The sequence below is a fragment of the Triturus cristatus genome, chromosome 9, assembly GCF_964204655.1.
Source record: "Triturus cristatus chromosome 9, aTriCri1.1, whole genome shotgun sequence".
Lineage (NCBI taxonomy): Eukaryota > Metazoa > Chordata > Amphibia > Caudata > Salamandridae > Triturus > Triturus cristatus.
This window is the reverse complement of record NC_140592.1, coordinates 1,105,136,806-1,105,155,425: the sequence shown is the minus strand read 5'-3', so window position 1 is coordinate 1,105,155,425 and position 18,620 is coordinate 1,105,136,806. Positions and strand designations below refer to the sequence as shown.

Sequence of the window (18,620 nt, the reverse complement as noted above, 5' to 3'; positions counted from 1 at the left end):
TTCAACACCTGCCAAGTTCACTGAACACTAGGGCAGACAAACTCAGCCTCAGGTGCATGATGGATCACGAATGGCGTCTTCACTCGGAGGTGGTGCAAGGTCTCTTTCAGCAGTGGGGAGAGCCTTGGTTAGATCTATTCGCCACCGAAGAGAACGCGCAATTTCAGCAATTCTGCACGTTGGAATTTCCAAGGCGGCACTCGCTGAGCAACGCTTTTTGTCGCGAGTGGAGTTGCGGTCTTCTATACGCTTTTCCTCCTATACCACTTCTTCCCAGAGTGCTGGAGAAGATCAAACGTGACCGGGCCCAAGTCATTCTTGTGGCTCTGGATTGGGCACAAAGAGTCTGGTATCCCGAGCTGCTCAACCTGGCCATCGATCCTCTGATCAGACTGCCTCTTCAGGAGGATCTTCTGTCGCAGCAGCAGGGGACGGTCCTCCACTCGAACATGTCCAGCGGCCACCTCCTTGCGTGGAGATTGAGCGGTGGCAGTTGACGTCATTTGACCTGCCTCCCAAAGTCTGTGATGTAATCTTGGCAGCCAGGCATCCCTCCACTAAGATGGTATATGCCTGCAGATTGAAACCATTTGTGGCATGGTGCACAGCAAAGGCTGTGGATCCCCTTTCTGCCCCTCTTTCTGAGGTTCTCTTGTTCCTCCTATCTTTGGCCCAGCAGGGCTCTGCTCTGGGCCATTTCAGCCTTCCCCAGGCTCCCTGATCAGCCTTCTCTTTTTAGGTCCCCTGTTGTAAATAGATTTCTTAAGGGCATTACTCCTCTTTCCTTCTGTTCCCTTCATAATGCCTCAGTGGGAATTGAACGTGGTTCTGACATATCCTATGTGTGCTCCATTTGAGCCACTACATAACTGTCCTCTCAGAATTCTCACTTTGAAAACTGCTTTTCTGGTGGCCATGACCTCTGTGCGCAGGGTGAGTGAGCTACAAGCTCTGTCTTCCAAGCCTCCTTTTCTGGCTGTTCATCAGGACAAGGTCGTCCTTAGAACTAGACCTTCCTTTCTTCCCAAGGTGCTTTCCACATTGGCCAAACCATCACTTTGCCCACCTTCTTTCAGCCTCCGCATCCTTCAAAAGAGGAAGAGAGGCTCCACCGTCTGGATCCAAAATGTGCGCTTTCTTTCTACTTGGATCGCACAAAACAACTCTGTGTGGACGACCAGCTCTTTGTTGGTCACGTGGGCACTAAGAAAGGTCGGGCGTGCACAAACAGACCATCTCCAGGTGGGTTGTTCTGTGCATCAAAGCCTGCTATTGTTTGGCTAAGAAGGAGCCTCCAGTGGGGCTGCGCACCCATTCCACCAGGGCTAAGGCAGCTACTACTGCTTTAAGACTAGGAGTTCCCCCTAAATGACATCTGTCAGTCAGCTATGTGGGCATCGCAGCACACGTTTACGAGACACTACTGCCTGGACAGCCAAGTCTGGAGAGACTGCTTCTTTGGCCGTTGTGTTCTCCAGGACTTTCTGGTGGGAACTTGGTTCGCAGACCCAGCTCCGGGGTTGGTATCTAGTTGAAGGTAAAGAATCTAGAACTAACTGTTTCTTTCAGATAGACAAGTTACTTACCTTCGGTAACGATATATCTGTAAGAAACATAGGTTAGTTATAGATTCCTTACCGCCCCACCCATCCTTTCCGTTCTGCGAACTGACTTCTAGGGTTAAGGACATCCTTTCAGGGCACTAGTTTTGTGCACCAGTGGTCAGTGTCTTGCATGGCTCTAGTTTCTGGTGTTGAAAGTCGTGTACAGAACCGACTTTAGTGCGCGAGGGCGGCGGCTATGTAGCTACCGCAGCGCTGATGACTGAAGCGGAGTCGACCGACGCCACCATCTGGCGCGCAGGGGTAGTGCTGGCGGAAATTTTTCTGGATTCAGTCTGATACCTGCGGGTAATTCTAAGGTAAGGAATCTATAACTAACCTATGTTTCTTACAGATATATCGTTACCGAAGTTAAGTAACTTGTTCTTTACTAACACTATTTGGTGTATTTCCTTGAAATCTAAATAAAAAATAATCCCAATTACAGATGTATTGCCTCTTCCTCCGTATTGTATGCAACTCTCAATAGTAAATGCCATACATTATTATGTATATTTTAGGGTGTTCCACAGAATCTTCAATTATCATTTGAGAAGATGTATGTCTCTTGACAAATTTCTCCATGTTTCTAGAACTTCAGACAGTTTTCCATCTTGCCCAACACATCTGTGTCTTATCTCTTCTGCAGTTGACCCTTCGTGAAAGTCTAATCTACTGGTTCTTTTTTCATAAATTTAGTAGAGATGCTCCAGCTTGATAGCACAAGTACCAGCAGTACTGCTTTCTTTTTAATTGTGTTTTGACTCATTAACAGCCTGCAGGCATTCTTTAGGAATCGGATCATGCAGTATTTCAATTCCCACAGCTGAAAAGAACCTGTCATTCACCTCGCTCCAGTACTTCACTATTATTGGACAACACCATACAATATGATAATAATATACTTTATTGTTTGATTTATAAAAATCATTACAGTGAAGTTCATCCGAATATTCATTCTCACATTATGATAAAAAACAGAGGTATATCAAAATAGATAGTTGAAATATGTGCCCCCCCCTAAAATGTCCTTGGTTTCTAGGTCCATACTACTTATTTTCTGCAGTTTGTGGATATTGTTAATACAGCCCTTAGCCCCTTAATTGCTGCAGATTTGGGGGACAGTAGTAGATGGTTGAAATATAGAACAATAAATACTTAAAACAGACCAAATTAACACCCACTAAAAGTCATACATTTTCTGATTCCATACTACTTAAACAGGGTTTTGGGGGTGCCATAAAATTGAGGCCCTTTCAGTTGGTTCTCAATTGTGGAACAGTAATAAACAATTAAACTTTAACTTCACTACTAAAAAGAGGACATATAACTGATCGCAAAGTGTTATGTTTATAAACTGTATTCAGTATTATGAAAGGATGGCTTTGGTACTTGCGGGCTTCAACTTAAGGAGACTCTTGGTAATGTAGCGGAAAGCACATATTTTGAAACAAAATCCTCACAAACCTATAGCACCACTCCTTATGGACCCAGCCACAAACTGAATTGGAGCTCCAGGAACCTCCAGCCCTCAACATTGCAACCCAAATTAGGGCTCACCCTTATTAGAAAGCACCATGGGAACAAAGAACGTGTCACCGTTCCTTTCTTTGTTTAAATAATTTATGTTTCTGGCAGCGGAAGTGCAAGTACATATGAGTTCTTATCATTTCGTCATCAGTAACATGATGTCATAAGATGGGCGCGGGCAGTGCCTCGTTCCCCCCCCCCCCCCCCCCCCCCCCCCCCCACCGCCAACAGGGAAATCCAAGCTTGTGCAGAAAATATAGTTATGTATATATGTTTTTCAGAAGTACAGGTCTCTTTAATGAAGGCAACACCATTGTATTTTAGAAGCACGTGCTTGCTTTCAAAACACAGCAGGAGTCGGGAGCACAGGCATCTTGTAGGTGAGGTCAGTCCCTGGGTGTAAAAACTGGCTCTATATATACTACACCAAAATAAGGTATAGTGTGTATAGAGTCAAAGTGTTCCCAGAGGTAGGCAGAGGTTAAAGTTAGATAGAACCTTACTCTCTAATAGTGGTAGCTTGGTCGAGCAGCAAGGCAGTATCAGATGACAGTGTTAAGCATTTGATGTACACACTCAGTCAGCAAATGCATTCACACACTCAAGAACTGAACTCTAGGCCAATTGTTTTTGTATAAAAAATATACTGTTGTTTTATTTCTAGAACCAAGCAAGCCTGGCACATTCCGTCCATCATCTTGTGTGTTTTGCTGTTCGCCCTATGTGGGAAGGGTATGCCCAGACGTGGATCCCGTGCTCACTACGCCACTGGAGTCAAGCTATCCTGGCCGAAGAGGGGTGAAACCCCGAAACCTGTCCTAGGATGCTTGATTCCGGTCTAGGGAAGACATGGCTGGCAGTTCGGGCTGGACTGTTCCCATGAGGCACAGGGTCAAGACTGATTTGCATATGGCCATGTCTGAACTGGGGTGGCGTGGTGAGCAAAATAACGATGGATTAATCCCAGATCTATGACTGTGGGTGAATGTTTTACCAATGTGCAACATACCGTCCATCATCTTGTGTGTTTTGCTATAAAATAAGGCACACACAAATTAATCAGTGGGAAAGGCATTCGTAAAGGATGACATTTCTGTTGGTTAATGTAGTCCCTGCAGATTTCTGAGTGTGTGAGAGTCCGAGAATTGAACCTGCTTGGTGCAGTGTGGAATAAGGACTTTAGTTTTTATAATGCTACAAGGACCCTGTCTTTGGCAGAAAGCAGTGTGAATGTGTCATTATTTTTAAATTTGATTACACACAGCATAAGACATGCTGCAGCAACATGATTTAGGCCAGATTTACAAAGAATTTGCACCAGATTTGTGTTATTTTTAACACAAACCTTACGCAAAGTGTGTTGGTATTAACAGTCCAGTGCAAATCACGATTTGCACATATAATGCAAGGATGTGGAGCGCCACTGTAGGGACCAGATTTACAAATGCTTTGAAACCGTTTTGCATTACTTTTGTAATGCAAATCTGATGCAATGTGTTCTGCTTGGATTTACTATCCAAAGAAAGTCAGGATTTGCATTGGATAGTTTACCCAAAGTAACACAAGGTTTTTGCTACATGCTTCCTTGCATTACTTTACATCAAGGGTGCATTCCATGGGTAGAGCATGGGTGTTTTTGCAAAAGGGACATTAGGGCTCATATTCCTTGCTAGCATTAGAGCAGAGGGAACCCTTGCTGCAGAACTGACAACGTGTGGGATCTATTTTTTCTGAAAGGAATAGAGGGCTTGTGTCAAGACTGGAGTGACGGCCAGGGTGGGGAATGGGTGAAAGAGGTACAGAAGACAGCCTGCTACTCAGAAATGCAGCTATCATTAGTAAAGCAGACAATGTTGCATTGGGTCCCAGGAGTGTAAGGAGCTCATCAACTTTGTTCAATTTCTGTTTCAAGCATTTATTCTTTTATAAGTCTTACATTACTGTGGATTATGAGCTACATAAAAAGTACCCCTGAAATAATCTCACTAGCCCAAACCTCTGTGCTCAGCCCTGCCCCTCCTGCTCTTCCAGTCCCTGCCATAAAATTATGGAAGGGGGCCTGACTTCAAAATATTTAGCTTAGGTGGGCTCAGCACAGCAAAGTTTGAAGACCTCTGCCCTTAAGCCCATAAATCTAGTATTTAGGGGAGCCCCTGGCACCAGGAAATCCGATTCTTGCCAACCTAAGAAGGAGTATACTAAAGAACCGTGAGAAGCAAGGACTGTGGAGCAGCAACTGACTTGGCGCCAATTCTGCAGGCCTGTCTGCTGTTTTTGATAAACGTGCACCAAAGTCGTCTCATCCTGCAGCTCTTGTGCCTCCAAAAGCCTGGGAGGACAGCCTGCCTTCAACAAAGACCCTAGAACTCCAGTGGAGTAGTGGAGCTTCTTCCCTGCATCCTGCAGGCACTCAAAAGAACTGTGAGGACACCAGACCACAGCAAACCCGATGCTGGAAAGCACCACTGCACCCGTGCCCCCTAGCCAGAGTTGAAGTGGGGCAATGGTGCTATACTAATTAAAGAGCCAGCTTCCTACGTTGGTGGTGCAGAGGTGGGGTACAAGACTTGACATTAGCTTTACCAGTTGGTTAAAAAGTGATTCCACTAAGGAATGCAAAATTGTCTTTAGCTAAAAATGTTTTGAGTCCATTTCAAATGTTTTCTAAATTGTTTAACCTAACTGCTAGGGCCTTGTGTCAAGTCTCCCAGCTCCAACTGTTTAAAATGTAGAAGTATTTTAGTTAATGAGGCCTTTTTTGAAAAGACCCCAACTACTGTAATACCATGACTGATGCAGCGGGTCCTTCCCAGGAGTTCAAACTAGGGCCATACAGGACGCTTAAGTTTGCCCAACTTAAGATCCTCTGCCAAGCATGTAACCTTGCTATGGGGGTCTAGGCCCAATATAGTACATCTGAAAAAGATGCTTTCCGAGAATGATACAACCATAGCAGGGCAAGAAGCCCCTAATGACTCTGGGGAAGTGGATGCTGAAGAGGATGATGAGTCCTTCAGCACTCCTACTGAAAGCAATACCACTGGGAGTACTTCTGATAGTACCACAGAAGAATTAGACAGTGAAGATGCTGATCTTCAAAAACTAGCCAAGAGGATAGACAAAGAGGCTAAACTCTTGGCTGTGGATAAGGATAGAGCCGAGATGGGCCTAGGATCCCTCTCTGGTGGCAGCAACATTTTAAACTGTGAGAAAGGGGAAGCATTTGATGCTAAGATTTCCAAAGGGATTGTACCCAAATTTGTAGAGGGTGATGAAATCACCAAGTGGTTTTACAGCCTTTAAGAGGGCTTGTAAAATGAGGAAACTCAGCCAGAAGTACTGGGGCTCTCTGCTCTGGGAGCTGTTCTCCGTAAAGTGTAGGGATAGGCTCCTGAAACTGGATAAGACAGATGCGGAGCCCTATGACCTCATGAAGAATACCCTGACCACTGAGAAGTACGGGATCAGGTTCAGGGAAACTCTCAAAGCCTCATGTCCGACATGGGTAGATTTTGTTGACTTAAGTCAAAACACTAGGTGACTGGTTTAAAGGTAACAATGTGCAATACTATGAAGGGCTTTATAATCTTATTATGAAAGAGCATCTGTTGAGTAACTGTGTTCCTGAAAAATTACATCAGTACTTGGTGGACCTAGGCCCAATTTCTCCCAAAGAATTGAAAAAAAAAGGCAGACCACTGGGGTCAAGGCTAGGGTAACCAAGACAACTCATAGTGGAGGTTACCAAAATAAATGAGTTGCTAAGCCCCAGAGAGAAGCCCTGTCAGCCCCAGAAGGAACTGAACCCCAGGAACTTGGGCCTTACTTGGCAGAATTCCTAGGTTTAGGGGGACCCTCTAGGGAAGAGATATGTCAAGGACAGAGTACCCGTCCTACTCTTGAGAGCCTGAGACCTCAAGCTGCTGATCAGGAAAGTGGAGATGTCAGTGACTCCCACTGAACCTATTGGGAGGAGAGACTCGGTACACTGAGGGCAGAGACCCCAAACCTGGTGCCACTAGGAGAGTGGTTGTTCCTCAGCAGCTTAGAGAGTTTTTACTCTTTAGCTCATGACATCCCCTTAGCTGGGTATCGTGGGCAGACCAAAACTTGGAGTAATTACTCACCCATTTACTCCAGTATTGGAACTTTCATAGATTCTCATGCTTGTATCATTCCCCGTCGTCGGAATGGGAGTCCCCAGTATACATAAAATAGCAATAGAAACCATTACCAAAACAGAACCTAGGCCTAAGCCCATTCTTGTTTTGCAACCAATCCACCTCTTTTTGTAAAAGAGACCACAAAAAAAAGAACATCCAATCAGATTAGCCTCACCCCCTAGAACCCTCCTGAGAGAAGCTCCGAACCTCCGATTTTCTACCTCACGTTGTGCAAGGGAGTTTCCAGTGAGCTCTGCTCAGTTTTTTTCCTAAAACTTGGATTCTAAAACTTTTTCAGCAGTTTTTTCTTCTTTCTTCAATTTCTTCAGGATGTCGGATAAAGAGAAGAAGGCCCTCTTTAAAGCATGTGCTACCTGTGCTAAGACGAGGTTATATATTGAAGACAAGCACAAGGACTGTATTTACTGTCTGTACCCAGACCATAAGGCTGCAGACTGTAACATATTCCACACTTTTTCTACCAAGACTTTGTGTGATTGTGAAGGGCGTCTTTTGACCTGGCTCCAGAAGCTGAAGTCCAGAAAGGAGCCAGTGTCCAGTGACAGCGACGAAACATTTTCTGCGACCTCTTCCAGAAGGTCTGTCAAAAGGGGTAGAGCTTCTCCTTCACCTTCTGAGAAACACCCTGGTAAGGCCTTGAAAAAGACCTCTGATAGGTCTGAAAGGCTTAGTCCTGTCGAATCGCCTCACCAAGGTGTAAAGGAGAGGGAAGGACTATCAACAGGAGTAAGTTCTGAGAGGAAATCCAGTTCTGTTCCTCCAACGTCTCCTCCGGCGGCTTCAAAGGCCTTCAAAAAGCCATCATCATTGACTTCTGAGGTGAAATCATCAAAAAAGACTCACTCGTCGACGACGCCATCATCGATTCCGTCGACGAAAAAGCCTAATGTACAGTCCTCTTCATCTTTCACCCCATCGACTGGCTCGTCGACGGTGGTTTCATCGTCACCGGTACTGACACAGGGCTCTGTGTCGACGAGTTCAACGCCAGTGGTATTTGTATCCTCGATGATGGTGTCGACGATGTTTTGTATGTATTAAGGCTCCCTTGAGCCATTGGGCTGACGAGCCCTGGACCAGCACCTGCTCGCCATGAGTGGTACATTACCCGATAATACTTTTCTGGCAGTCTACGCGGCAACCCCACACACTCGCCTACTCCCTGCTGACGAGAGGCAACTACCTCGAAACACGTGTCCAGGGATGGCTAATGCGACACTTACTTTCATCGAACACTTTGGGACAGGCGTAATCGCCGTCGCTACTACATGGACCACAGTTCCTTGGGGCAACATGCTGGTAGGATGAGCAGAGTGCGGCCAATCGGACGTCGTCGATGATGACGACGAGTGTGACGATACCAACAACGTCGACAAAGACGACGACATCGACTGCATTGATGACAGCTGCGTCGACGACGGTTCTTTCTTCGACGTCGACAGTCCCGTCGCCGACATCGTTGACGGTGGAAATTTTTTCGATTTTGCTTAGTCAAATCACACCGGAGATGATTTCGCCAAGGAGGGTGACTCCTTTGCCCTCCTGCACTTCTCCTCGAAGAAGAGGAATCGGATGAGGAGGAGGGACCTTTTGGCTATGCTAATAGTCCTTCTCCGCTACATGTCAAATGCCAGGACACGGATTCAGAAGGGAAGTTTGAGGATTTTGAGCAGTATGGTCCTCCCTCTCAATATCAACAAGACTATCATCAGGAGATGGTCCAAATGCCCTCCTCCTTGCTAACAGATTTGCAAGCTATGCTCTTGGATTACAGGAAAAGATTTGCGGCACAGCCTCCTGTTCCAGAAGGAGTGCCGGTTACTGCTGATCGTCCCGTGGCCCCTCAATTACCACAGCCTCAGCCAATGCTGGAAGCACAGGATGTTCCATCGGTTGCGCCTCCCGTCCAGGATGACACCTGTGACTACGACCAAGGCAATGTCACAATCCCGGATCCAGATGTAGAGTGGGATGACTGTTATTCCGGATCCAGCTTCTCCTGCTCCAGCACCTGTTGATTCCCCCCCTGTGGATATAGGGGGTTTCCATAACTTAATGGAGAGGGCCACTAAAAGGTTCAACCTGCCCATGACCAAGAAGGAATCTAAGTGCTTCCTTTACGATTTTTAAGGAACCTTATAAGAAATCCGTCTGGTCAATTCCAATTGTGGACCATGTTTGGGAGGAAGGCTTAAAGGCAATGCAAAATCCAGCCACGGTCATTCCAGTTTTACCTCGTCTGGAGAAGAAATACAAGGCTCCGGAGGGTAGCCCAGCCTGTTTAACCAGCCAGCCTAAACCGGACTCTGTCATCTCGCAGGCCGCTCAGAGGAAATCTAGAAATCCTTCAGCTCCCCTTACCACTCCTCCAGATAAAGAAGGCAGGCGTCTGGATAATGTGGGCAAGAGATTTTCTTCTATGTCCAGCCTGCTGGTCAGGGCGGCTAATTATTTGGCTATACTTGGACGATATGATCGCTAGATGTGGTGCGACCTGTCCCCCTATCTCGATCAGTTGCCGGATGAAGGAAAGAAAGAAGCTAAAAAGATTCTCCAGGAAGGCGAGATAACATCAGAAGAAATAATTGATTGTGCAATGGATATTGCAACGACTGCCTTTCGCTCTTTGGCTGGAGCGGCTGTCCTTTGCTGACGGGGCTGGTTGCGGGCCACTTGGTTCCGACCAGAAGTCCAGAATAAAATCTTGGATCTGCCTTTTGATGGGGAAGCGTTGTTTGGAAAACATATCAATGATGTGCTCCGGGATATTAAGAATGATACAGAAACCGTAAAATCCTTAAGGACTCTGCAGTACCGCAAGTTCCCATTCAGAGGAGCGAGGAGAAGAGGTAACTCTTCATATAGGGGAGGTTACCAACAACAACGGTACTCCTCGTATGGTTCCCAGTCTTAATCCTACAAGCTGAATTATAACCAACGGCAGAATCAATCTTCTTCTTTTTCTCGCTCGAACAATAGAGGGCAGAGACAACTCTAAGCGCCAATAGCGGCTTGCTGGCTCTGACTACTGCACCCTCTCCTCCTGTGTCATCAGTGGGAGGCAGAGTTTCATATTTCCTCCACAATTGGCAACATATAACATCAGACCGCTGGGTATTAACCATCATTCGTTACGGCCATACCCTGTAGTTTGTCCAACCACCACCATCCAAGCCCCCTCGCGCCACGGTATCGAAACATCTCCGTCTGCTATGGTTAGAGGTCCATCAAATGGTCCTCAAAGGAGTTATAGAACCGGTCCCTATCTCCCAAAGGGGGAAAGGGTTTTACTCCCGGTTCTTCCTGATCTGGAAGACGTTAGAAAAGTGGCGCCCTATACTAAATCTGAGGGAGCTCAACACCTGTCTCATCAAGCAATCCTTTCGGATGGTTTCTCTACAAGACATCCTTCGACTTCTCAACTCTGGGGATTTCATGGCCACTCTGGATCTAAAGGACGCTTATTTTCATGAACCCATTCACCCAGCTTACAGGAGGTTTCTTCGCTTCACAGTAGCCAAGAGCCATTTTCAATTCAATGTTCTTCCCTTTGGACTACGATCTGCTCCTCAAATCTTCACAAAGGTATTAACTCCGGTAGCAGCCTTTCTGCGGAAACGAAAGCTCCAGGTCTTCCCTTACCTGGACGACTGGTTGCTAAAAGCTCCTACCAAACAGGCAGCAGAGGAAACAGTCATAACGTGTACACACCTGTTTGCCAATCTCGGCCTAACAATCAACGAACAGAAGTCTTCTCTCAGTCCGTCAAGGACAGCCAGATTTCTGGGAGCCATTCTAAACACATCCGTAAACAAGGCTTTCCCGACCTTGGAAAGGCAAGAGAAGCTGAGGTCCATGGCTTCCCGACTGTTAACAAGAAGGTCACTTTCAGTTCACCTCTACAAGTGCCTGCTGGGTTCCATCTCCTCATGCATACCCCTGATTCCTCACTGCAGATTAAGAATGCGTCCACTCCAAGAAGAGTTAGACTTGCAGTGGCGCCATGTCGACAGATCCTTCGATGACAAGATCTCCGTGACCGAGGCCATAAAAGAGGCCGCGTCATGGAGGATGACCAAAGAAAACATTTCTCAAGGTATGTCTTTCAGGCTAGCCCCGGTTCCACACATACTAACTACGGACGCCTCTCTCGAAGGCTGGGGAGCGGTGTTACAAGATCTTCATGTGAGCGGCCGGTGGCAGCCTCAGCATCGTCTGTTGCATATCAGTCTGCTGGAGCTCAGGGCGATTCGCTTAGCCTTGCAAGCTTTTCTTCCACTAATTCAACAGTCAACAGTTCTTGTACGTACGAACAGCACTATGGCCGTGCATTATATAAACAAATAAGGAGGCACCAGATCTCGACTGTTGTTGCAAGAAGCCCAATCAATCTGGGAGTGGGCAATTCAACAAGAAACATCACTTGTTTCAGACCACAACCTACTGGTGTGGGTCTTCCCAGCTCTTCAAAATCAGAATCTATTCGGATCCCACACTAATTACTTCATAGGATCCCCGGCATTCATTTGTTGCGGCGGTCAACAAATGTTTTCCTACCCCCCTGTCCTGATGAAGACCCGCCTTTGACACATATTAAACTGCGCTACCACCTAGGGTCGAGACGTTCACGTTACACTAGTCCATGCAGCTTCCCTGACCCAACACAGAGTCTCCCTTGGGTCGTGTATTCATGCATTGAAAAATGGACAGTACAACATAACTATTCTTGTCCTTACGTGTTATCTATTTGTATAATATATGTATAGTACTTTTTTCACTTATCACCACGAGTCACTTTTCCTGCACTTCAATCCCTTTATCGCCTTGCATTGTATTGTTTTATTGACAGCCTTTTGCATTACTTTATGTGCATAATACTCATACAATACAACTGTCATTCTTGACCAAAAAGTATTTTGTCCTTGTGGTGTGTTCCGTGTATCCCTAATTGGTTCTTTAAATGTGATGTTGAACCTTTGTCTTCCATTAATTTAGTAAATGTTTTTCACTAAAAATTGAATGTTTTGGATATATTAATTACATTTCAACAAAGAAATTGTCACATTCCCGACAGAACCACTTCTCTATACATCGTACATACCCAGGTTCTGAGGGACACAGGGTCACCCCGTTATTGCTAATGGTTAACCTCTACCAGGACAGGGCTGATGTGGCCATGCTGATGGTCACTGATGAGAATCAGTAAGAAGATGATAAACCTCTCCCTGACCACCTCTCACAACCCTAAAGATGGGTCAATAGAAGAAGTTGTCTTTTCAGACACCCTCTCTGCCCAACAGCAGGCTGACTGCAAGCACATTCTGAGCTCTTCACTTGACCCCTAGTCAGACAAGCTGGTGTTCACATGATGTGGCACTGGGAGTGGCCTACCTGTCAAAAATAAAATATACATGCAGTCTGACCAAGTCCAGGAGAGCATCAAGGCTGAAGTCAGCAAGATGCTGGGATTGGGAGTCATTGAACCCTCTGAGAGCCCCTGGGCCAGCCCAGTTGTTTTAGTCTGAAAACCTAATTCCAAGGGTGGAAAACCAGAGCTGAGGTTTAGTGTGGACTGTAGGGGCCTCAATGCAGTGACCAATACAGATGCACACCCAGTTCCTAGGGCTGATAAACTGATTGACAGGTCGGGGCAACCAAGTTTCTCAATACTTATGATTTAACATCAGGGTACTGTTAGAGTGGTATGACTCCTGAAGCAAAAGTATGATCCGCACTTTTTGAGTGCAGGTAGCAGTGAGTCCATAGGCTAGGCAGCATTGTGCTGGTGTTTGCCATATGTAGGGCTGGAAAAGGGTAACTAACCAAAACAGAATCCATTAACCAAAGCCCATTCCCCCAATCTTCCCCCTCCATATACTTACCCCCAATAGAAGCATCTGTCGCCCAGTAACTGTCCCTGTCTCAAAGGTGGGTGGTGGTAGATACGGAGCATTAACTTTCTGTCCCGAGGCTCTTGTCCTTTGTGACCATAGAAAGATAATATGGTGCTGGTGTGCCTAATCGTTGTGAGAAATGGAGGCCCCATGCATATCTTATACCATCGAGTCAGGTGTTTTCACTCTCCACCAGTGGGCAGCTCCCCCTTCAGGGTCGGATAGGTCCATTGTTTTTTCCTGTTCTGAGTCCGACGCAGCCGGGACATCCCAGCGGTTGCAGTGGCCTTTGTAAAAGTGCTTCCTGAGCCTGGACTCACTGCGCTTGGTGCTTGGGTCTCCAGGACCCCGGCTGTCTGGGCGGCCTCTCAGTGGAGGCAGCGCGTTCAGTCAAAAAATAGGATTTGCCCTCTAGGACAACGTGCAGGCGCACTGGGAAGAGGTCATCAACACAAAAGGAGCTACCGGGGGAAAGAAAGCCAGGCCGCCCCCCACTCAACGCACTATTAACAACAGAAGGCCTGACCAAAAGAGACAACACCTAATACCATAACTTCGACACTAGCGGGTTTCTATACTTTTCAACTCCCTCTCATGCGTATTTACTAACAATAGTCAAAGTGTCGTGGTGTGTCACTTTACAACAAAGAAGTCAAATTACCATCATAGTCCCACCCAAAGATAGAAAAAGTGTGGGAAAGGGGAGAAAGCACCTCACGGTCATAACACCAAGGGGGTTGCTGGCTGGTACTCACCGGCACATCCACTTATCATAGGTTACTTTCTCTCCAAAGAAAAAAGTGTGTGTTCTGTCGTTAAAAAATCTCAAACCCAATGAAGTGAGGAAAAAAGACAGTGAAACCTAAGTGTAGATAAACTGTCCGTGCATAGTGTCATTACAGGTGCCCACTGGACCCCTGTGAGAATACAAACACATAATTCTCACCATTAATACTAATTAATTCTACGAATGTCATCTACAAACTGACGTGTAACTGTGGGTTGCACAATATTGGGTTGACCTCACGGAAGGTGAAAGTTCGTGTACAAGAACATTTAAGTACTCTTAAAGCCAAAAAATTGGCAACTCGGCTGAAAATTGTCCCTCAAATGCACTTTTAAATTTCTTTGTTTCAAAACTTTCTCTTTTCTCTGTGAAGTTGGGGCTCTTATCAAAACCTTACTTGGGGAAGGTTGGCTGGCTGAAATTCAGATCAGGTATTAAATCTTGCCAGGTGTGGGGCGGAGCATATTGAGAATTAGGTGGAGCCAGTCCATGGATTAGGTGGAGCCGATGACAGTGGGTGTGGCATCCTAAAAAAATTATATCACCTGCACTTAATATTTTACAAATTAAGCACTGTGCCTGGGGTCCCTACCACATTGTCTTCCCAAAGAAGTAGGGCCGATACCCCCTCCCGACTAGTTGGTTGAATCAGTGAAGCTGCTCCCCTCTCAGGCCTTCCACAGCCCTGCCAAGTACCACGCATAGTTGGTTAGGGTAAGCAAAATAATGCTTTTCCCCACATCACCGCACTAGTATTCAAAGTCACGCATACGTTATTAGTTGCAATATGGCTTGAGACACTCTGCTCAGTAAATGTTGGCGAGAGCAACTCGAGCTGTGCGGAACCTGTTGAATTGCACAGTCAGAGAGCCTGTCCTGGCTGGAGTAGAGGTCATAGTAGCCATAGATACCAGGATCACTTGCGAGTGCTAGACCATTCCCTTCATCCCCACCTCCTTCCAGGCACTGCTGAGGTACTTCACAGAACTCATAACTAAAGAAGCATGAATCGGCCAGTCGGCCTTCTAGCGAAGACCACGCAATAAAGTGTGCAGATCTTCAGCGTTGCGCTATCATAGCAGTGACGTGGCTGCTGGATGAGGACTTTAAGTAAGCAGTCACTCAAGGTTTAGTCTGTCACTCGGCAACAGACGGCTCCAGCTGTCAGAGCATGTACAGTTTAATAAGTCAGAGCAGAGACACTGGCAATCTTGGAGAAATATGCATTTTTTTTCCCTAGACGTTGAAAATCCAGCAGATTTTTTTTTTTTTAATATTGCTCTCTGGACTGTTGCGCCCTTCCTCTGATTTAAACTATAGTGCTTCATTTCTCCCAGTTGTGTTCGGATCTTGTGTGGTGCATTTCTCCATTTGCTCTGGCGCACTGCATTCCATCTTCCATTAACGTTTCAGGGTGGCTAGGTGATTAAATGGCGTGGGTTTGTTACATTGAATAAACACATGAAGAGCTTTGCAATTACTTCCACACTCCTTGACCATACCTCTGCACAGAAGTGTGTTCTTTTTGCAACGTACCACATTACATCGACAGAACAGAAATGTCACACATAAGCATTCAAATGTCACTGAAACATTGACATGTCACATATAAGCAAGATGAAAACTTCCCAGCTATGCTCCCCAGTGGCAGCCGGCATGACTCGTGGGGGAGGGGTGGGAGGAGCAGAGTTGCACAATGCAAAATAAAAAATAAAAATATACACTTACCTTGCTGTTAGGTCCCGTATCTCTGCTCCTGCTCTCTTCGTGAGACTCGAGGAACTGGAAGCCCGAAAAAACAGACTGGCTGCCCTGACCATAACAACGCTGCAATGCAGAATTGTGATTGGTTTTGAGCGTCCTTGTTTGACGCTCAACCAGGGAATAGAGGTCTGGGTATGTATCCATGCAGGCTGTAATGCAGCCTGCTTGGAGAACAGGGAAAGTGCGCATGACTGTTTTGGGCAGCCTGAAAGAGCCGACCAAACAGTCTTTGCGCATTTAGGAGTGGGCGAACCACTCCTGCCCTGCCCTGTTCTGGAGCAGCGTTACAACAAACACTACGCCACTGGAGTCAAGCTATCCTGGCTGATGACGGCTGATAGCCGGAAACCGGTCCTAGGATGCTTGATTCCGGTCCAGGGATGACATGGCTTGGCAGTTCGGGCTGGACTATTCCCATGAGGCACAGGGTCAAGACTGATTTGCATTTGGCCATGTCTGAACTGGGGTGGCGTAGTGGGCAAAAGAACGATGGATTTAACCCAGATCTCTTGACTGGGGGAGAATGTCTGCAATGTCAGCATTCCGTCCATCATTTGTTTGTTGTAAAGCTGTTCTGGAGCAGAGCAGCCCTGCCCACCCGGAAAGGAAACATAATATTATAACTCAAAGTTATCATTTTATATATCCTTTACTTTGAACTGCTCAAAAGCACTGGGGCGACGCTCCTCTGCCATAGCGGAGGAGCCGCCACTGATGCTCCCCCGCCTCTCCGCGGCCCCAGTGTTGTGCGTGGCCAGGTTGCTTTGTCCCCGGGTTGCCAACGCTTGCCATGGCTCTCCTCTGCCACGGCATGTCCGGGTCATTCAAAAACTGCCCGGCAACGGCAAGCCGCACACCAGCACCGCCACCAGCAGTCATGGGCCAGGAGCCGAGCAGGAGCTCAGGAAAGAGTGACTGCGTTCTTGGCCGCCCCGGGACCGCCCCTAGAAGAAAGATTTATTTCATCCTAGCTGGGCCATCCTTGTCTGTTTCGCATGAAGGAAGATAGTCCTATTGTGATCCGCTTTGTATGCATTGTGGCAAGTATTCATAGATTGGTAGATGAAACATAAGCGCCTTTGCCCAAGAATAGCCATAGGTACTATTTATGTCAAAGTAAACATGATTAATGTTCTGTGATTTGAACAGGTGGAAAAATGATTTGCAGATACCTACTCCTGCATGGGGAAGGGAAATGCGCAGGCGGTTTGATAGCTATAAACTTCCACCAGAGCAAAGGAGCACTAATTAGTTTATTGGACCTTTCAGATAGTGTCCACGAACGGTGGTGGGTGGGTCTGTTGAAATAAGATGAGAGAAGTAAGCTGTAGAATCATTGCTGTACCCTCCACTTTCTAAGAAATCAGTCTGTTATCTGCATGGGCTTAAATCCTTTAAGGTAGACTAAAGCATGTAACTATAACTTTTGCTAGCATTTTATTGTGTTTATGATTGATATAAAAAAACGACATGTCAACTAAGTTTTGTATTTAAGCCCTGTAAATAACAGTCTCTCCTCTCAGTTGATATGACCGGTCAACAGCAGGATATCTGGTCCGTTGCAGGGCCATCTTGGCAGACTTGTGTGTACGTAATTGGCGCATAGGCATTTATTAGCAACCCATATGTTACTGTTATGGTGGACAATCCATGTGGATGGTTGATAATACTTAAACCTTGTTAGGTTACGCAAATCCCTGTAGTGCACTGCAGTAGACAGGCCATGTTCTCAATGCGAGGCTGTTAGCTAGGGTCCAGCTTTCTTCATTCACATGTCTCCTCCCTTTGTTTCTAATTGTAATATTGCACAACACGTAATTTCTGTTTATTTTGGTATTTCTTCACTGCAGGGTAAATCCCCATCCCCCCGAGCAGCACATTCCTGTGCTGCGGTTGGAAACAGAGGATATGTTTTTGGAGGGCGATACCAAGTGAGTGTTTGACTATTTAACTATATCGTCAGTTTGTGCTTGTTTTTATTAACTATTTGTTTTTCTTTCAGGATTCTAGACTGAATGATCTGTATTACCTTAATTTTGACACCTGGGAGTGGAATGAAGTGTGAGTAACCTTGTTTGTTAAAGTAATCTACAAATAGATGAATGTTCATATCTTTCGTATTGTGTGAATGTTCATTTTAGTTTTTGGACGAGTTACCCAAATTGCCTCCAATTTAGATGTTAGAGCAAAATACCCACAGAAAAAAATATATTTTCACTTTCTTCATGCCCCACTTCTTTTCTGACCTGTAGATCTTTTTTTCTGTCAGACTTACATCATTATTGCTGTGATTGTTTGATTCATCTTTATACCCCTCTTTGCCCTTCCCTCTTCTCCTGTATTGCCCTTCATTTCCTCTTCTCCCTGCTTCTGTTACATCTTCCCTCCAGTCCATATCGGCAAGTGATCTTTTTTTGCAGTTATGATGACTTTGTAAAACTGTTAAAAATTGTTCAAGGTGATAGTTATTTCTCACCTGCAAGTGTTTACATTTTTTCAGTGCTGTTGAAATTAATTGTTTTTCCTTCTAATCATATTGTGTCCATGCAAGTAAGTATATAAAGAGCACTAACAGATTGGATAACCATGTGGAATAACTAGACAACCTCTCTGCAGCCTACTAATCAGTCTTAAAGAAGACTGAAGTGAAGAAACATCATACCCTCAGACATGGTATCTGCTAAAAGACGCTTGGATGGTGTAGCAGCAGAGACGTATGCGCTCTAGATTGCAAGTTCAATACTCTGGAGGTGTAAACGTCATCATTCTTTCTTAATACTGATACGGAAAGCCTTCTCCACGTCCTTCACAGTATGGTTCAGTTGGAGTGTAGCTATACCTCTTTGAACGCTTTGATTAC

At 45.8% G+C, this 18,620-nt stretch overlaps 1 protein-coding gene across 2 annotated transcripts in view; it reads left to right on the top strand.

Annotated features, from left to right (window-relative positions):
* Positions 1–18,620, top strand: part of KLHDC2 (kelch domain containing 2) — a 141,661-nt gene that overhangs the window by 83,567 nt on the left and 39,474 nt on the right. For both annotated transcript variants that reach the window (XM_085627009.1, XM_085627008.1), the window contains exons 7-8: positions 17,611–17,691; positions 17,763–17,821. In XM_085627009.1, coding sequence (XP_085483135.1) covers positions 17,611–17,691; positions 17,763–17,821 — 140 coding nt within the window. The remainder of the gene's footprint in view (positions 1–17,610; positions 17,692–17,762; positions 17,822–18,620) is intronic.